The 17,979-nt window shown below is 37.8% G+C and overlaps 1 protein-coding gene and 1 long non-coding RNA gene across 2 annotated transcripts in view; one reads left to right on the top strand and one right to left on the bottom strand.

The window, feature by feature from the left end:
- Nucleotides 1-340: 340 nt before the first annotated feature.
- The window catches only part of CCDC150 (coiled-coil domain containing 150), a 48,174-nt gene continuing 30,535 nt past the window's right edge, over nt 341-17,979 (top strand). The window contains exons 1-12 of the mRNA XM_081142462.1: nt 341-523; nt 4,159-4,322; nt 4,913-5,133; nt 5,241-5,419; nt 7,013-7,081; nt 8,098-8,214; nt 9,316-9,445; nt 12,209-12,252; nt 13,611-13,703; nt 15,128-15,252; nt 15,743-15,920; nt 16,463-16,531. Coding sequence (XP_080998588.1) covers nt 512-523; nt 4,159-4,322; nt 4,913-5,133; nt 5,241-5,419; nt 7,013-7,081; nt 8,098-8,214; nt 9,316-9,445; nt 12,209-12,252; nt 13,611-13,703; nt 15,128-15,252; nt 15,743-15,920; nt 16,463-16,531 — 1,401 coding nt within the window. The 5' untranslated portion in view covers nt 341-511. The remainder of the gene's footprint in view (nt 524-4,158; nt 4,323-4,912; nt 5,134-5,240; nt 5,420-7,012; nt 7,082-8,097; nt 8,215-9,315; nt 9,446-12,208; nt 12,253-13,610; nt 13,704-15,127; nt 15,253-15,742; nt 15,921-16,462; nt 16,532-17,979) is intronic.
- LOC308559575 lies at nt 3,857-7,674 on the bottom strand. Its single transcript, XR_013999175.1, has 3 exons — nt 7,567-7,674; nt 5,210-5,332; nt 3,857-3,962 (listed from the first exon to the last, which is right to left on the bottom strand). It is a non-coding gene; the product is annotated as an uncharacterized lncRNA (long non-coding RNA).

Genomic DNA, 17,979 nt, shown 5'->3' with positions numbered 1-17,979 from the left:
ATGAAAGGGGGCTTGATTGCGTGGTTTTTTTAATGAGAAGAATGCTTGAACTCTGTATTTTTACTAATTTTTATGCTCATTAACTACATTTGTTATTTTCCGTTCAGCAGTTATTTGGTGCTTTTTAGCCCTCCTAAAACCAAACGCGTTTTCTAAGCTTGGAGTCTCACCTGACAGGCCGCACGTCCACCCGGAGCCAGACCCGGACGTCGGTGAGGCGAGCAGAGGAAACTACATTTCCCGGCGTGCCCCTCCCGAGCGCACAATGGGGCCTGACGTCACCGGCTCGCGGGCCTGCGCGTTCCGCGCGCGCCGCCGGTTCCGGTCTGGATCCCACCCCGGGCGCGGGGCTCTCCGGGGCCGGGAAAACTGCAGTTCCCGGCATGCCCCGCCACGGGTGCGCCTGCCCACGGGAGACGCCGCGCCGGGGAGCGGGTTGGTTTAAAACGCTGCTTTAGTTGAGGGGAAGCGGCCCTCCTGCTGCCGGACAGAGCCACAGGCGGACAGTCCGATGGACAGTGGGGTGAGGCTGCTGGGCCCTGGGCGGGTGCGCCGGGAACGGAGGTGCGGGGCCCGCCGGAGAGAGCGGCGGCTCAGATGAGGCCGCCGTCACCGCTCCCCGCCGCCCTCTCACCGCACCTCAACCCTGTGGCCTGGCTCTCCTGAAGGGGGAGGCCAGCTCTCACACACCTGTAATTTCTGTGTTTATTTTGATTGACGTCAGGGAGAGGGAGAGGGAGAGAAACATAAGTGATGAGAGTCATTGTCAGCTGCCTCCTGCACGCCGCCCGCAGGGGACGGAGCCCTGACCCGAATGGAACCGTGATCTCCTGGTTCACGGGTCGGTGCTCAACCACCAAGCCACACATGCCCACTGCCTTTACCTGTATGGAAGGTTGGAGGTTATAGGTTCCTGGGGAAACCATTTCGATGTTAATGAGTTGTTATTTTGGTCATCCGTTAGGCTCCCTGGCCTGCTAGTTAGAATGCAGGCTTTAGGAATTTACATGTACTCATAGCTGTTTCCCCAGTACCTGGCACCTGTTTGTTTGCCACCCACGGTGCTAGGCTCTGGAGATGGAAAAGGTGTAAGAACCTGACCCTCTTGGAGAAGTTCACATTAGTTTGTGTTGAACACCCACACACTCCTCATGTCCCTGACTTGTCAATCTCGGAGCACCCAAGAATAGGTCCTTGAATCCTCTCTGTTCTCTGTTATTTAGCCCCATGGTTTTACAAGCCATGTACATACGGACTTCAGAATTTATATCTACAGACCGCACTTCTTCCTGCAAATCCAGATCTACAAGTTCAATCTTATTGGGCATCTTTCCTGTTTTAAATTTAGTATTTCCAAAACAACTTTTTAAAAAATGTATCTTTACTGATTTCAGAGAGAGGAGGGGAGAGAGAGAGAGAAACATCAATGTGAGAGAGACATTGATTAGGTTGCCTCCCACATGCACCTCTGGGGGGGGGGGCTGGGGATTGAGTCTGCAACCAAGGTATGTGCCTTTAGCCAGGATCAAACCCAGGACCCTTCATCCCATGGGCTTATGCTCTAACCACTGAGCCAAACAGGCTAGGATAACAAAATCTCTTAAAGAATTCAAAAAGATTATGTGTCAGAAATGCATCCTTTTTATAGAGAAGCACAGAAGAGAAATCCTGGTCAGAAGCACTAAAATAAGAGTTAAAAGAAAATGCTAGCCTTTGGCCTACATTACTCCATTTCCCCCTTTCCCCAGCTCTTGTCAACCACAATTCTTTTTTTCTTTTATATAATTTTTATTTATTTATTTATTTATTTATTTATTTATTTATTTATAGAAAGAGAGGAAGAGGGAGAGAGAGAAACATCAATTGGCTGTCTTCTGCACACCTCCTACCAGGGATTGAGCTCACATCCTGGGCAGGTGCCCTGTGACCTCTGGGACATGAGTTGACGCTCAACCACTAAACCACACTGGCCAAGCCCTGTCATCCACAATTGTATTCTCTGTTTCTGTGATCCCACGTATAAGTGACACCACATAAAGTCTTCTTCCGCTATCTGGCTTATTTCACTTAGCATAATACTCTCCAGATTCATCCGTGTTGTTGCAAATGAGAGGATTTCTTTCTTCTTTGTGGCTAAGTAATATTCCATTGTATATATGTACTACATCTTCTTTATCCATTCACTCATCCTTTGAAGGACATTTAGGTTGTTCCCATATCTTGGCTATTGTGAATGCTGAAATGAACATGGGTGTGCATATATCTCTTCAAGGCACTGATTTCAGTTCCTTTGGATATATACCTAGAAGTGGAATTGCTGGATCATATGATAGTTCAATTTTTTAACTTTTTGAGGAACCTCTATACTGTTTTCCATGGTGGCTACACCAATTTACTTTTCCTCTAAGTGTATAAGGGTTCCCTTTTCTCTATATCCTTACCAACAGTTGTTCTCTCTTTTTGATAATAGTCATTCTAACAGGTGTGAGGTGCGATCTCATTGTGCGTGGTTTGTTTTTTTTCATCAATGTGGTTTTGATTTGCATTTCCCTTATTTGTGATGTTGAGCACCTTTTCATGTACCTATTGTCCATTTTTATGTCTTCTTTAGAAAAATGTCTATTCAGGTTTGTTGCCCATTTTTAAATCAGATTTTTTTTGTTATTGAGTTGTATGAGTTCTTTATATATTTTGGATATTAATCCCTTATCAGATATATGGTTTGCAAATAATATGGTATTGCATACTTGAAAGTTGCTGGGGGTAGATCTTAAGCATTCTCATTACCCACACACAAAAAAAGTTAACGGTTAACTATGAGAGGTGATGGATGTATTAATTATTTTGATCTTGGTAACCATTATACAATGTATGTATATGTATATCAAATCATCCTGTTGTACACTTTAAATATATATGGTTATATTTGTCAATTATTTCTCAGTAAAGGTTTTAGGAAGGTCATTATCTGAGACCTATGGAGGGAAGATAGAAGGTGATTGGAGGGCTATGTCAGAATGAAGATATGTCCTCAATAGTTGTAGTGTTGTATTGGCAAGAAGCTCACCCTTTTCATAGTCCCTCACCATGCTTCTTGCCCCCTTAAATCCTGCCATCAGTTTTAAGACTTCTTTAATTCCTGCTGTGGGTCCTGGGGACCACCTTCAGTGACTTAGGCTGGAGGTAGTCGCTGCTTCCACTGCCTGGGAGGTAAGAGAAAGGGAGATATGATTACACAGCAAGTTAGGGAGAAGGGTGTACTACTAATAATATCCTAAGTGGGACCTGTGTGTGCACACTCCCATAGGAACACTAATGCTAGTGATGGCTAAGGTTTACAGTCTGGTTAGTATAGAAATGTCTGTACAGGATTCAGTTGCAGGAAAATATCCTTAAATTTTCCACCAACAACCTTGTCATTGAACTTTGAGTATAAGATTCATTTAAATGGTGGGACTGCTTATAAACTAGTTCTGTTTCTGTCACTAATACCTGATAGAGTAGTCTCACTACCATTTATTTTCATGTGGCTTTGGGGAGGAGTCTGGAAATTTGATGTCAATAGCTGTACAATAGTCTTTGCTGTGAAGTTTATAAATTATTTTTTTAAATCACTGCTTCATTGTTGTTGGTAAATATTTTATGACAGCTCCTTAGAGATCCAAGTACAGAATTTTTTTTCCAGAAAGGTTGGATTAGGAATATGTTAAAATGAAATGTCTGGTAATGAAAGAGATAATAACTCTGAAAACCCAATCATAGGTATAATGTATGTCTAAAAGTAGCAGATAGGACAGACTAGATTATGATGCAATACCCAACTACTGAACAATGGCTTACAACAACCTAAGTTTATGGCTCAGTCACACTGGATGTGATGGATGGGTCATGGTTCTGCTTCATGTCGTCTTTACCCTGGGATCTTAGAAGATGGAACAGGCCCTCTCTGGGATGTTGCTCACCTCATGAAAAGGAGGGAAAAAGAGATAGTGAATGACAAGTTGGCTCCTAAAGCTTCCACCCACATTTAACTGACCAAAGCAAGACCACCTCTAAGCTCAACAGGACAGGGATGTATAGTGCTACCACAGAAAGGGGCGATGGCTATTTTGAAAAATAATAGAATCTACTACACTAATATTGTGACTTTAATCTCAGGTGCTTATGGAAACAGCAATATCCAGACCAGTTGTCTCTCCAACTCACGTCAATGCTACAGCTTCTGAAACATTCACAGCACTTAAGCAAAGGATGAGAATAGTTGAGGAACAGACCAGTTGTCTGAGGGATGACCTGATAATGTTGGACTTCGGTGAAAAAAGGTAACAAGTGAAAAATGAACTAGATCTCTGTAGGTTGAAGAACTTTGCTTCATTGGTTATAAATGAGGAGTCACCGGATGGATTGTTTGGCAGATGAAATAGATATTTACAAAAGAATGAGGATAAGTTTCCATTTGAACATTAATTAGAAAATAGTTGCAAGATAGAGAGTTGCCATCCTGTGATAGAGCCACCACCACTATTCCCCTAAAGGGATGGAGAACGTCTGGCCCGAGGGTGTATATGGCCCAAGAAGTCATTTGGCCCTGCCAAGGCAACCATAGGTGGGACTTGAAATTCAGTAATTCTAGGAGCTTTTTTCATAGCTAATTTTTAAGTTGATAATTTTGTATGGCCTGAGAAGGATGTTATAAATATCCAGATGGCCCTTGGCAGAAAAAAGGTTCTCCGCCCCTGGAACTTTTTACCCAGTCGTGCTCTCTATTTAAACTTGGGGGGAATGACAGTTGCTTGTTAACTAAGAAGTCTAATTTTTTTTCTCAGTAGAAATATTACATTGACTCAGTGGTTGGGATTACCATAGTACCCATTGCATTGCATAATATTGTTATATTGGGATCTTTGTCCAGAGGCCAACTTGAAACTCCAAAATATTTAGAAGGACCTGTAACCCAGAACATCATTAGTTCTATCCAGAATGAAGTAATTTGTTCAGGAAAAACAGATATGTTATGGAAAAACTGTGAGTTTCTGGTAAATCGAATGTGCCATCTGGAAAGCCTCATCCAGTCCTTGAAGATGAACATCTTTTGTCTGCAAACTGAAAAGGATTTGAATCCACAGAAAACAGGTAGAGAGAAGACAGTCATCAGAAATTTGGTCCTGTATGGGTGCTTGATGAGTTTACGATTCCTTTCTTTCCTTACCTTTTAACTACTCTCTGACCTTCTGCTGTAGTTTTTCTGAAGGATCGACTGAATACAATACAGGAGGAACATTCCAAGGACCTAAAGCTGTTGCATCTTGAAGTGATGAATTTGCGCCAGCAACTAAGAGACGTAAAAGAGGGAGAAGACAAGGCACAAGATGAAGTGCAAAGGTTGACTGCCACTCTGGAGATCGCCACAGAGACAAAGGTTTGAGTCCAGAGTTCTGAAATACAAATGCATTGTTATGTGTTAGCCAGAGGAGGCAATAGACCCATCAAACTGACTCTAAAAAATAAGTGATGTTGATGTGAGGACTCTTGACATTTGAAATTTATCTACATTGATAACTTAAGCGAAGTGTGCTATCAGTAATTGAGTATTTATAGAGCCCTTACTCTGTACACATGGCTGACGGCCCAGAGATAGGATGTAGTCTGTGCTCTTTAAGAGCTTATTTGCTACTTGGGAGAGCAAGTCATAGCATGAAAAATGAAATAAAGAAAATAAAGACATGAAAATGTTTATGGACAAGTATAGGACAGTAAGTGAATACTGAAAAGTTGTTTTGTGTTTGCATGGGTTTGAGAGAGTGCTTACACCCTATCTAGAATATATTAGAGTGGGCTTCAAGAAAGATAGGAGCTGAACTTTTAGAAGACAAAGTAGTGAGGTGAGCCATTGCAACTTGCACACACAGAGGCAGCAAAGAATAAAGACTAGGAAAATAAACAATTTAGTTTTCCCACCATGGGCCAGGCAATATAATAGATGTTCAACGTATTATTTTGTTTAATCTTTGCAAAACCCCTTGATGTAGGATATTCCTGTCCTCATTTTAATGATAAGAGTACTGGGGCCCAGAGAGAAAAGAAGTCACTTCCCCAAGATCACACTTCTCTGTCTTCTTCCCATAACCCAGGTTTGAATCTAGGTCTTTCCACTAGATGCAATTAGGAGGAAATGCACAAACTAGCCTGACAGGACTGAGCATTTGTTTGTGGCAAAGAAGTTGGAAATTAGCTAAGGATCACATTATAGAGGATCTCAAAATCAAGAGTGAATAGTTGGGTTTGATTCTGTGGGGGGTAATTAACGTTTTTGATAAGGCAGTGACATAATGAAACCCAAAAACTAATCTGGCAGAAGTGTAGAGTATTGATTGTAGGGGAAGTCAATAGGAGAAGAGATTGGAGGCAGGGGAAAGAATTAGGAATCCACTGCATTATTTGAGACATGAGCCTTATTAGTTCTGATTTAGAATTGCGACATTTAAAAAAGAAAGAGGGATGTTCTCTGAAGATAGATGTGCTAGAATATAGTACTGGGTAGGGGCTGAAGGTAGGAAAGAAGACAAGGATGACTTCTGAGGTTTTGCATATGTGGTGCCATTAATAATAATATAAAAGAGAATAAATAGTGAAAGCTGTATTTTTCATCCTTAACTCCTAAGCATGGATTACGTTTGAGCCTAGAAGTACAGTACTTTAAAAAAGTAGGAATATACCCTATAAGGAAAATTTCTGTCAACTACCAGGTTCTCCTCTGATTTTGAATTTTACATAGGGAGTGATGTTACTAATCCCTTTTTATGATCTAAAAGGAAAAATGATAGAAGTCATGAATCAAAGTAATAAAATAGTTTAAAGTATCTCATTAAAATAATGGCTTCAGATTAACAATAAGAAGTATTTATAACCACATTCAGAATACCATTTTTAGGTTTCCAGAAAAAAAGTCTAGATAGACAGTTGCCCCCTGTCATTTCAGATTATTTAGAACCTTTTCTCTGTCTACTTTTAGAAGAATACAGCCATTATTGAAGAGGAACTGAAAACCATAAAACGTAAAATGAACCGTAAAATTCAGGAGGTAAGATAGAAAGATGCTGGAAGGTGCAGGGGGCATTGGAAGTACAGAAGAGAAGCCAAGAAAGTAGACAGAATGAACAGAAACTTTTAAACAAAGAAATATGTGACTGTGTAGTAGGAAGAGTTAAAAATGTGCCATGTGAAATTTATGTGAAAGTGCCTGTCTTTATTGGCATAAGACTTCCTTTTGCCTCAGTATGGCCATAAAGCCAGAGCAGGAGGGAAATAGTTACCACAGATTCCACGCAGTTGCCCATATAGTATAGAGTAAGTGAGCACCTTCATACAAACACCTTTTAAACTAAAGTTGTGTTTAAAATAAAAAGCCTGATCATCTAATTTTACTGTGAAACCTTCATTTCAGCCTAAGTTTTAGGAGCTAGGGCCAGAAAGAAATACAGAAAAACATATACCAAGGTATGATATTAATGTTTTTCAGACCTCTCTTTGACAATATATATACACAAACATTTAAGCAGTACTTACCATTTCTTGTTAGTTGCTGTGTGCTCTAGTATTTGCTTTCTGTTCTTTGTTTTTCCTTTTCCAAGTGCTACTTGCAACTTACTAATAAGTCTTGACCTGCAATTTTTTTTTTTTAAATATATCTTTATTGATTTCAGAGAGAGGAAAAGAGAGGGAGAAAGAGAGATAGAAATATCAATGATGACAGAGTCATTGATCAAGCCCACAACCGGGCATGTGCCCTGACCGGGAATTGAACCCTGATCGCGTGGATCCTAGGTCGATGATCAACCACTGAGCCACGCCTGGCGGGGCTTGACCTGCAGTTTTGGAAACAGACTTACACTATAGGACAAGGACAACAAATTTGACTGTCTTCCTTAGGCTACCCATTAGGGAAAAACAAAAGCGTGCTTCTGAGTAGTCATAAACTAACGAAGAATGTTTGGGGGTGAGGTGGCATGTCTGGCAAACTTTCCATAGTGATTTTGAACTTTGTTAAACTGCTATGATATTCTGTTGGTCTTGCCTAACTGCAATGTTGCTCTGTAGCTAAAGAGACAGCTGTCTCAGGAAAAGTGCCTCAGGGATTCTCTTGAGAAATCTGGATCAGCCATGCTACTCAAAATACAAGAAATGGGGTCAGCAGTGGAGGTGGAACGAAAACAGGTAGAGATATTTTTATCCTTATTTATGTTAGGAAAGTGAAACCAAAGGAAAAAGCTGATAATTTTACCTATAAACCTATAGTTTTGATCATTTCCTCTAGATTTATTAAATTATTAACTTGTCTTTGTTACTACAATTTTAAATATTTTAGTGCAAAATAAGAAAGGATCTGATGTCATTCAGTCTGACACTCAATTTATGAATGAAGGAGCTAAGGACCAGAGAAGTTAATTTGCCTCAGGCTTTGGAGAGGTGAATGCTTAGCTCCTGGGACAGTATCCTTCCCACTGCATCATATAATCTCTATTACAGGGCCTGATCTTAGAAGGCATTACCCTGGTTTCATGTTATGTGTATGTGATTGGATAGAAAATAAAGATTAAACTGAGCTACTACTTAAAGCAAAGAATACCAATTAGTAAAATAATCAGGGATGTGTTTACATGTCTGTTTTCAATTCTCATTATTTATTTTAATATAATGCTTTTGCCTTTATCATTGTTGTTATTTGGAGTACCTACGTGTAACTTAGAATATTTTCAGTTCTGACTACCCAAGGCAATTAGTGATTCCAAATCCTAATACCTACAATTGGAATACATAATCTTTATTTTAACCTAATTTTAACTTAATTATTATATAATTAATAATTAATAACTTTATTATTAAACCTATTATTTTAATGGCTGTCCTTCACAATGGAATTATAAAAAGGATTCTTAAGAAATTTGTAAGTGATCCTTTATTGCTATAACTTGACTGCCAGTATAGCAGCCACTAGTCACATGTGGCTATTTAAATTAGTTAAAATTAAATACAGTTAAAAACTCAATTTCTCACTCACTCTGGCCACATTTCAAGAGCTCAGCAGTCACTTGGGACTGGTGACAGCTGTGCTGGAGAATGCACAGAAAGTTTTATTGGATGGCATTGCTGCTATAAGACACTGCCCTCTGTTGAGATCTTTAACTGTAAAGTATAAACTCCCCTTCTTCCTCCAGTGATGTTAAGGTTAGAAAATCTGCCTCACACATGTGCTATATGGTAGTTTATTAGAAATCTGTACCTTACAGAAAAGGAGTTTTTCTTATGCAATTTCAGGTGCAAATTTTGCAGCAAAACTGCCTATCCCTACGCAGTTCTATACAGAACACCCAAGAACTACTTGCACAGGAGCAACAAAAAAAAGGAGAGTTGGAGACTGCTATCTCACAGCTCAAGTCTAACCTAAGTATGAAAATAGATGCTAGAAATTACACTTTTGTTAGTTTTTTGAGGTTTTTGTGCAAAAACTCCTAAGATCACAAATTCTTGAAGTGGCCAGTGTTATCAGTATTTCCCATGGGCCTGAAGGTAAAAAAAGGCTGATTTCCTTTCTGTCTGTGGCACTGAGAAAAGAGAATGCTGGTGACCTTCTTAATTGTAAACTATTCTTTATTCAGACTTTTTTTCAGGTTTATTTAAGCATTTGTGGACTTGGAAACATTTGGTTTCTAGAAATCTAGATTGAATATTAGATAATAGAATATATTAATAAGGAAATAAATCCATTAATCTTTACTGACCTATGGATTCTAACCATTTATCATGTCAGACTCATCATTCTTCGAGTTACCAATTTATTTTGGTTAACTTGTATTTATAGAAATGGATGTAAGGTACCTTAGAGATTAGATTAATCTTCTCATTTTACAGATGTGTGGAGTCCTTAGAGGTGACAGAGCTAGGAAGCGGAAGAGTCTAGACTTGATCCCAGATTGCTCAGTCATGCTTCTTTCAACCCATCACCCCTTATCATATTACTATTTTTAATGAGTTGTAAAGCAGTTTTCAAGGAGTCTCGGCTATAGAGATCACAAAGAGTTACAGTGCAGTGCCTCACCTATGAATACACTTTGTGGTTTACACAAGCTTTCACAGTAATCTTATGTAACATGCAGAATTATTTGTGCTTCCCAAAGTTACAGAAGGAACAAATGGTGAACCTGGATCTTTTAACTCCAAACCAAGTCTTGCCAGTGTGCCTTCTCTGCCCTCTGGCTGCAGCAGGGCAGGGAATACCAGAAAGGAAATGAAAATTATAAAAACAGAGCAAAGAGCAATCCATTCAGTGTTCCGACTTACAGCTTTTAGCAGAAAGTACCCTTTTTCCTTATAGTTGTTGAGTAGTGAATTACTCAGTGAAGTTCTCACTGATAATGCCCCAAGATAATTTTCTGTCTTCCTATGGTTGCATGGCTACAAAAATATGTTACATTTTATAGTGCTACCACATTATCACATTTGAGCTTCACAGCAGACCTTGTGAGGAAGGTAAGAAATTATAAGCCATTTTAAAGAATAAAAAGCTCTATCCGAGGACCCACAGTAAAGAGGATAGCTGTGAAAAATGAAGATTAAAACACCAGGAATTCAAACATGAGGAAAAGGAAGCCTGTCTGAATACCTACTATATGCTTCATATTGAATAACAGACTTTTTACATAATCCAATTTTATTACTTTAGGATATAGTTACACTAACTAGATTAATAAAAGGAATGCCTTTAGACATTTCCTTTAATGAATTTAAAAATGTAATTGTTTATTGTTTATTAGCAATAAACATATATATCCCCCAACACACACACTAATTAAAGTGATTAAATTGTTCTCCCAAGTAAGATAAACACTTTCTTTTCATTCTTTGATTAGTGGAATTTTCAAAGTAGATCTTACAGTTTATCTTTTTGATCCTGCACAGATATATTTTTAAAAATATGTCTTTATTGATTTCAGAGAGAGGAAGGGAGAGGGAGAGAGATAAAATTTCAACGATGAGAGAGAGTCTGTGATTGGCTGCCTCCTGCATGCCTCCTACTGGGGATTGAGCCCGAAACCTGAGCATGTGCCCTGACCTGGAATCAAACCTGGATCTCCTGGATCATATAGGTCGATGCTCAACTACTGAGCCACGGCAGCTGGGCCTTCACATATTTTAAATTAGAATTTACTTATTCAAAATGAGTCTTGGACTCAGGTGTTCAAATAGAAGTTTTCTGTGTATATCCTACATAAAATGTGAGTTTTTATGTATTTTGTAATTTTCTGGTTTTAGAATATTTAGGTAGAACAAAATTAATAGATTGTTATGAATTTTCTATGAAGCCAAAACATTACTCAGAAGAGTTTACATCTTTTGGTTACTAATGTACAATGCCAGACTATTCCCCTATTTCTATCTTTAGTTTCAATTCTTTTTTCTCCACACAAAATCCTCCTCCTGAGCTCCAGGTGGAATGTAACTGCCAACTAAACAACTATATGTGGATGCCTTGCAGATAGGCAAAACACATGAAGAAAACTTCAAGTATTACAATCCTCCTTGCTCATTCTGTCCCCCAAACCTGCCCCTTGCCCTGTGTTCCCTATTTAGTTGAAGTGTCCACCACCCAACCTGCTGCCTAAGTCTGAACAGTAGATATTTTCCTTGATTCATCTATTGCCTTTGTCCCACCAGTCATCATCCAAGTCCTGACAATTATCCCTGCTGGTTATTTCACAAGTCTGTTCTCCTTCTGCATCCCCACTATTATTACCTTAGAGCCAGCTCTGATTGTTTTACACTTTTGTCACTGCCACAGCTACTAAACTGATCTTCCTGTCTTTATTGAGCCTCTATTAGAGTGATCTCTGTAACATAAAACTTTGGATCATGTGCCCCTCTGCCTTAAAATCTCTGAGATTCATCATCATCTACGCATAGAGTAAAATGGGACCTCGTTTACCATAGCACATGACTTTGGACTAGTTTCTTGATAATTCCCTGACTTGGTTTCTGTAAGAAATGTGATAGTAATACTTGTGTTCTCCTTATTTCCACAAAATACAGACAAAAAAACAAAACAACCAAAAACAAACAAGAAAGAAAGAAAATCAAAGCTTCTAAGGAAAAACATACCATGTACTTGTACTAAGTTGTTATTACCACAGTTATGTGAACTTTTTGTTTTTAGTTTCTAGAGATGACCTCATTTCCAAGTTGGCTGAAGAAAATAAGGTAAGTTTTGAGGTTGAATAGTGCCAAGGTGGTCTTTCCTCATTTTAGTAAGTACTATTTTCTCACTCATGCTGGTTTATAGTCCTCCTGGTTCTTCTAAAATCATTATTTTAAAAAAAGGTTGTGTGAATCGCATATTCAGAGCTGTTGTCAACCAGATGTTAGGAAATAAATTATTTCATGCAATTATTGTTTAAAAAGGCGAACTGGCAAAAATAATGAGACTTTGCATTTTATGCCTATTATAAACTAATTGTTATAAAGAAACTTTTTTATGAAATGTTAGAAATAGTAACTACTTTTTGGTAGCGATGATTGCACAATAATGTTGATGTACTTAATGCCACTGAATTTAACACTTAAATGTAAACAAATATTTTTAAGTGAACTGTACACTTAAACATGGTTAAAATGGTAAATTTTACGTTAGGTATAATTACTACAACAAAAAAATGGGAAAAAATGAAATATCGCTACTTTTGTATCTTAATACATTTCTTTAAAAAAATTTTTTTTAATGTATTGATTTGAGAGAGAAAGAGAGAAAGTTCAATTTATTGTCCCACTTATTTATGCATTCATTGGTTGATTTTTATATGTGCCCTGACTGGGGATCGAACCTGCAGCCTTGGCGTAGAGGGACAACACTCTAACCAACTAAACTACCCAGCCAGGGCAATACAGCCCTGTCACCTTTCTCTCATCTCAGAGAACTAGCTATTTTTCCCCACAGAGCAAAGGTGCTTTCTTCTGCTCCACCCTGAGGTGCTCTTTGATGAAAATATCTTCACCTACTTATAACTTTAGGAGATCATTGAATGCATTTCTTTGAAATCACAAGATCTTACTGCTAATAGAGAAAATGTGTATGTAATATAAACTAATAAGTATCTCATCTTAGAGAATAGAACTTTCTTGACATAAGGATACTAGGTAAATATGTTATGGTTTCAGGTAAATTTTTTCTAGGTGGAATTCCAATATGAAAATATTTTTAATAGTTTTGATATGAGAAGTTTGAGAATTGAAGATATCAAGATTTTTTAAATTATAAGATATTTATCTAAGTATATCATTGGAACTTGAACTGGTATTGGTCAAAACACAGAATAGTTGGGTTTTTTTGGATGTTGAACCATCCTTGCATCCCTGAGATTAATCCCACTTGGTCATTATTGTTATAATGTTGAGTCTAGTTTGCTAATATTTTGTTGAGAATTTTTGCGTCTGTGTTCCTCAAGGATATTGGCCTGTAATTTTCTTTTGTAATGTCTTTCTGGTTTTGGTATCAGAATAATGCTGGCATGTAATAGATCTTACATGTAAAAAAAAAGAAAGACAATTTTTTTCCCCTATAGAATGTGCAGATGTCTCTCAACAAGGAACATGAAAAAAATGCATATTTGAGGTCTGAAATAATATCCCTTCATGAAACATCAGAAAAAGTACAGGTAAGCCTTCTCATTTCTCTAGTTTTTTATATGTTACTTAATTTTGTTCAGTTAAGGAACCGAGAACCAAGATTAATCCTGATGATATAAATTCATACCATTACCATCATCCAAATTTTAATTTTCATAAGATCTGTGTCATCTATGAATTATCAAATTGACTACATTTCTCATTTCACTCTCCAAATTCCTATGTCATACAAGTATATGATATATGCTGCTAAATCATGCACTAGTTTACCCTTTGTCTTTGCTTTCTAATTTACTCCTTAAATAGTATATACCTTTCTTTCCTCTTATAAACTTATAGGCTGTTCAATATCAAGGGCTATGTCTTATACTTCTTTGTATGTTCTACAGCAAATAGCACAATAGGTACCTAATAAATGTTTGCTGGATTTTGGAGTTCTGTGTAACCATTTTCTATGGGATTGTTCCCAGATTTAATTGATGTCATTAATTGCATGTGTACAGAGAAAAGTCAACAAATATGCAGGCAAACAAGTTATTTCTAATAGGGCTCTATGAGGTAGTCACTTAAAAGGACTTTTTGTTAGGACAATTTGGTCACTTTAATGTTAGGATCATAGTGTTGCTGTGCTCTCTTTATGACAAACATTGTCACATATGTAACACTATCACAAACACTTTAAAACTCTGGAATATTATACAAGTGGGATTCCCTTTTACCAGGTATGAAGGTGTGAAGTTTTGCTTTGCAGTCAAATAACTATTTTAAAATGTGTTTAGAAAAGTAATTGTTAATATGTACTATATCTGCAAAAGCTTTATAAATTATATGTAGAGAGGGTGTATATATATATATATATATATATATATATATATAATATTTTGACAATTCCAAAATGGTGAGCCAAAGAAGATAAATTGTACAAAAACAATTATAATAACAGTATCTGAGTGCAATTTTAGATATTCTCAAAAGAATTCACATCAAACTATTATACGTGATTTTTCCCTGGAGAAGGGGATTATTTGGAAGAGGGAAGTGAGGTGCAACAGCAATGGAGGGCGCTTTTCACTTTATATAATTGATAGTATTTTACTTTAAAAGAAAGTATGTATTATATTGAAGTTTTAAAGTACCCAAATAATTCTTAATACAAATTTTATGTCTAAAAATATGCTCGCTTTAGGACTTTTATGAATTTTGCAGCAAGCTGGTAAATAGTGAATCTTGACTTTTTTTGGCTAGTAAAGCTATAAAATGATAGAATTTTGGTCAAGTTAGGGTAGGGCCAAAGAAGGGCATTAAAATAGATTTTTTTAAAAAAGAGGTTTTAAATATATACTTATATCATTTGTCTTTTTATTCTAAGTCAGTATCTTTGATCAGTTATGAGTGAAACCCTATCAAATGACTTTCTGGAATCTCAGGTTTTAATATTACTTCTAACACTCAGGTGGAACAGAAAAGGATGACACAGACCTTTCAAGAACAAAACTTACTGCTGGATGCAGCTCATGCCAGTATCACAAAAGAGCTGCAGAATCTTCAGACTGAGAAAACTCACCTCCAAACACATCTGTAAGTAAATTGTGCAACTTTTTATGCATCTTTGTTCTTGCATTTGTATTTTTTAATTATCTTTTTTTTTGGTTAATCCTCACCTGAGGATTTTTTTTCCATTGCTTTTTCAGTGGAAGGAGGAGGGAGGGGGAGAGAGAAACATTGATGAGAGAGAGACACATCCACTGGTTGCCTCCTGCACTCGCCCCAACTGGGATGGGGAGCAAACCCACAACCCAGGTACTGCCTTTGACCAGGACCCTTCAGTGCGCAGGCTGATGCTCTAACCACTGAGCACCACTGGTACAGCTGTATTTCTTATCTTTGATGAAAACACTCAATTCTGCATTTGCTGGGCTGCCACAAAAAGACTGCCCTTAAGGAACTAGTTTTGTTATAACATTGTGATAACTGCTCTCGGGCAAGAGATATGTTCAATAAGAACATTTAGCCTTTCTGTTAAAGAACTCTCATTTAGCTTTCACATCTCCTTGGTCATTTCCTATAGGGACCATCTAATCCTTGAGCATAATCAGTGTATCCAGAAGGCACAGGATGCCGAAAAGAGGACAGCGGTGCAAAAAGAGTTGCTAGAATCAACTATTGCAAGATTGCGAGGTGAACTTGAAGCATTGCTGCTAGAGAAGACATCTCTGTTAGAGGAGAAAGACAGACTTCAGAGAAAGGTAGGTAGAGGGAGATTTGTGTTAGCTCCTGGTTGTGGTGGTCATCTTGATTTAAAATTGTATTTTAAGTGCAAAAGATAAGAAATACAACCCAGATGCAGTTTGTCAGAGTTGCCCATTAAAAGAACATTTAGGTGGCTAATCTGTCTTTTAGCATATGAAGTAGTCTGTGCCAAATAGTATACCCTTATACAGCATTAGTGAATGTTAACTAAGTTCACACACATCCTCATGTTAGTTTAGGGGTCAGATTTTAAAAACTGATTTCCCCTGAAGGAGTAAAATAATGTAGGGTAAGGGGGACTAGCCCTGTCTTCCTAGTTAGGAAGGAACTAGCAGAGTCTGACATGCAGACGTGTCTTTCTAATTTCAGGGCTATTTGTGAAGTCTGCTCTGCTTCAGAGACTCCCTGAGTGGCCCCTTTTCTGAGAGGATGTGCTATCTCTGCAGTGTAGGTATTGACATGCAGGGTGTGTCTGCTATAGTAGAGCCTGTCAGCTGCTTTAACATTGACCCATTTCTTTTTTTCTCCCTTTGGGCAGGTTAATAAAACAGAGAAAGAAATAGCACAAGAAAAATGCAATTTGGAAAAGGAATTAGCTAAAAACAAGGTATTCCACATTTTATTTCACTATATTTCATTTTCTTCCATATCACTGCCTTCTGTATCAGCTTATCTTAATGACAAGATTCCTAATTTTGTGGAATACCAAGGTGTGGGGGAATAGAGAAGCCAAGAAGCTAGATGCAACTCAGAGCTCTCCAGTCACTGAAGCATAAGTCTGCTTACGGGGAAGGTTCGCTTGTTGAGCATCTGGGTTTGCCAGTGAGTCATCACTGCCTCTGGCCCTTCTGTTCACTGAGTAGTTTAGCCAGGAAGTCCCCTGAGAGTGAGCTAATGGGCATGTGGGAGGCAAAGGGATAATTGCTGACGATGCTGTTTTGTTGTTTTAAAAAAACTAACTTAGGCTTCCTAAGTACATATTAGCACCTCCTACTTTATCTGCAAGGTACCCTTTTCTGGCTTCTAAAAAGACAGAATGGCCAGAAAAACAAGTACAATTCTTATTAAAGTAAAGCAAAAAACAATCTTTAAAACATTGTAGCTTGCATTTCAAAATTTGAAGAGTTAAGATTATGCACCACTGTTATCTAGAGAATATATTTAGAGCATCAAGAATTAGCCTACCCCAGACAATAAGTCCACTTAGTCTAGCAACAGATGTCAATATAGACATCAAGCCCTGACTATTCCTTGGCTTCTGACTGAACTTAAATAGCATTTGTATTACCATATATATGTGAACTTTTAACTTAAGAATTGGGAACAGGAAAAAAGCTGAATTCTTAGACCAAGCTCAAATACCATTCACCAAGCTGGCACGTGTCCCTTGTTGTTTAGTCACTCATATCGAGTAAATTGAAAATAGTTCACCATAAAAAATAATTGAATGAAAACTAACTTGCAGTAAGGACTTGATAAGTGTTAATTTGGCCTCAAATATGCTTTTTAAATTTTGGAAAACTGGTGGTTACTATTAAATTCATTAATGCTTTCTGCTTAAAAATGTTAGTGAATGTTACATGGCTAAGGCATATGCTGTATATGTGTGATTTAAAAACGGTATTATGCCCAGCTGGGCATGGCTCAGCGGTTAAGCATTGACCTAGGATCCAGGAGATCAAGGTTCGATTCCGGGTCAGGGCACATGCCCGGATTGCAGGCTCGATCCCCAATGACTCTCTCATCATTGATGTTTCTCTCTCTCTCTCTCTCCCCGTCCCTCCCTCTCCCTCTCTCTGAAATCAATGAAGATATGTTAAGAAAAAATAATAAATAAATAAGGTATTATTTTGCCTGTCTGATTTCAATTGTCTTAATGTAGGTTAAGTGTAAGGTGATGGGACTAAAAGATACTTATTAGAGGGGTTGTATTAGGCCAATGGTAATGCTTACAGAGTCCTATTTTTTGGTCTAAATTGATATTTTTAATGTATATTTATAGAGGTATGATTTGTTTTGAAGTCAGGTTTATTGAGTTATAATTTACATAGTGAA

The sequence above is a fragment of the Miniopterus schreibersii genome, assembly GCF_964146895.1.
Source record: "Miniopterus schreibersii genome assembly, chromosome: 7".
NCBI classification, from domain to species: Eukaryota; Metazoa; Chordata; class Mammalia; order Chiroptera; family Miniopteridae; genus Miniopterus; species Miniopterus schreibersii.
The sequence above is the reverse complement of the archived record's forward strand: the minus strand, read 5'-3'. Positions and strand labels throughout refer to the sequence as shown.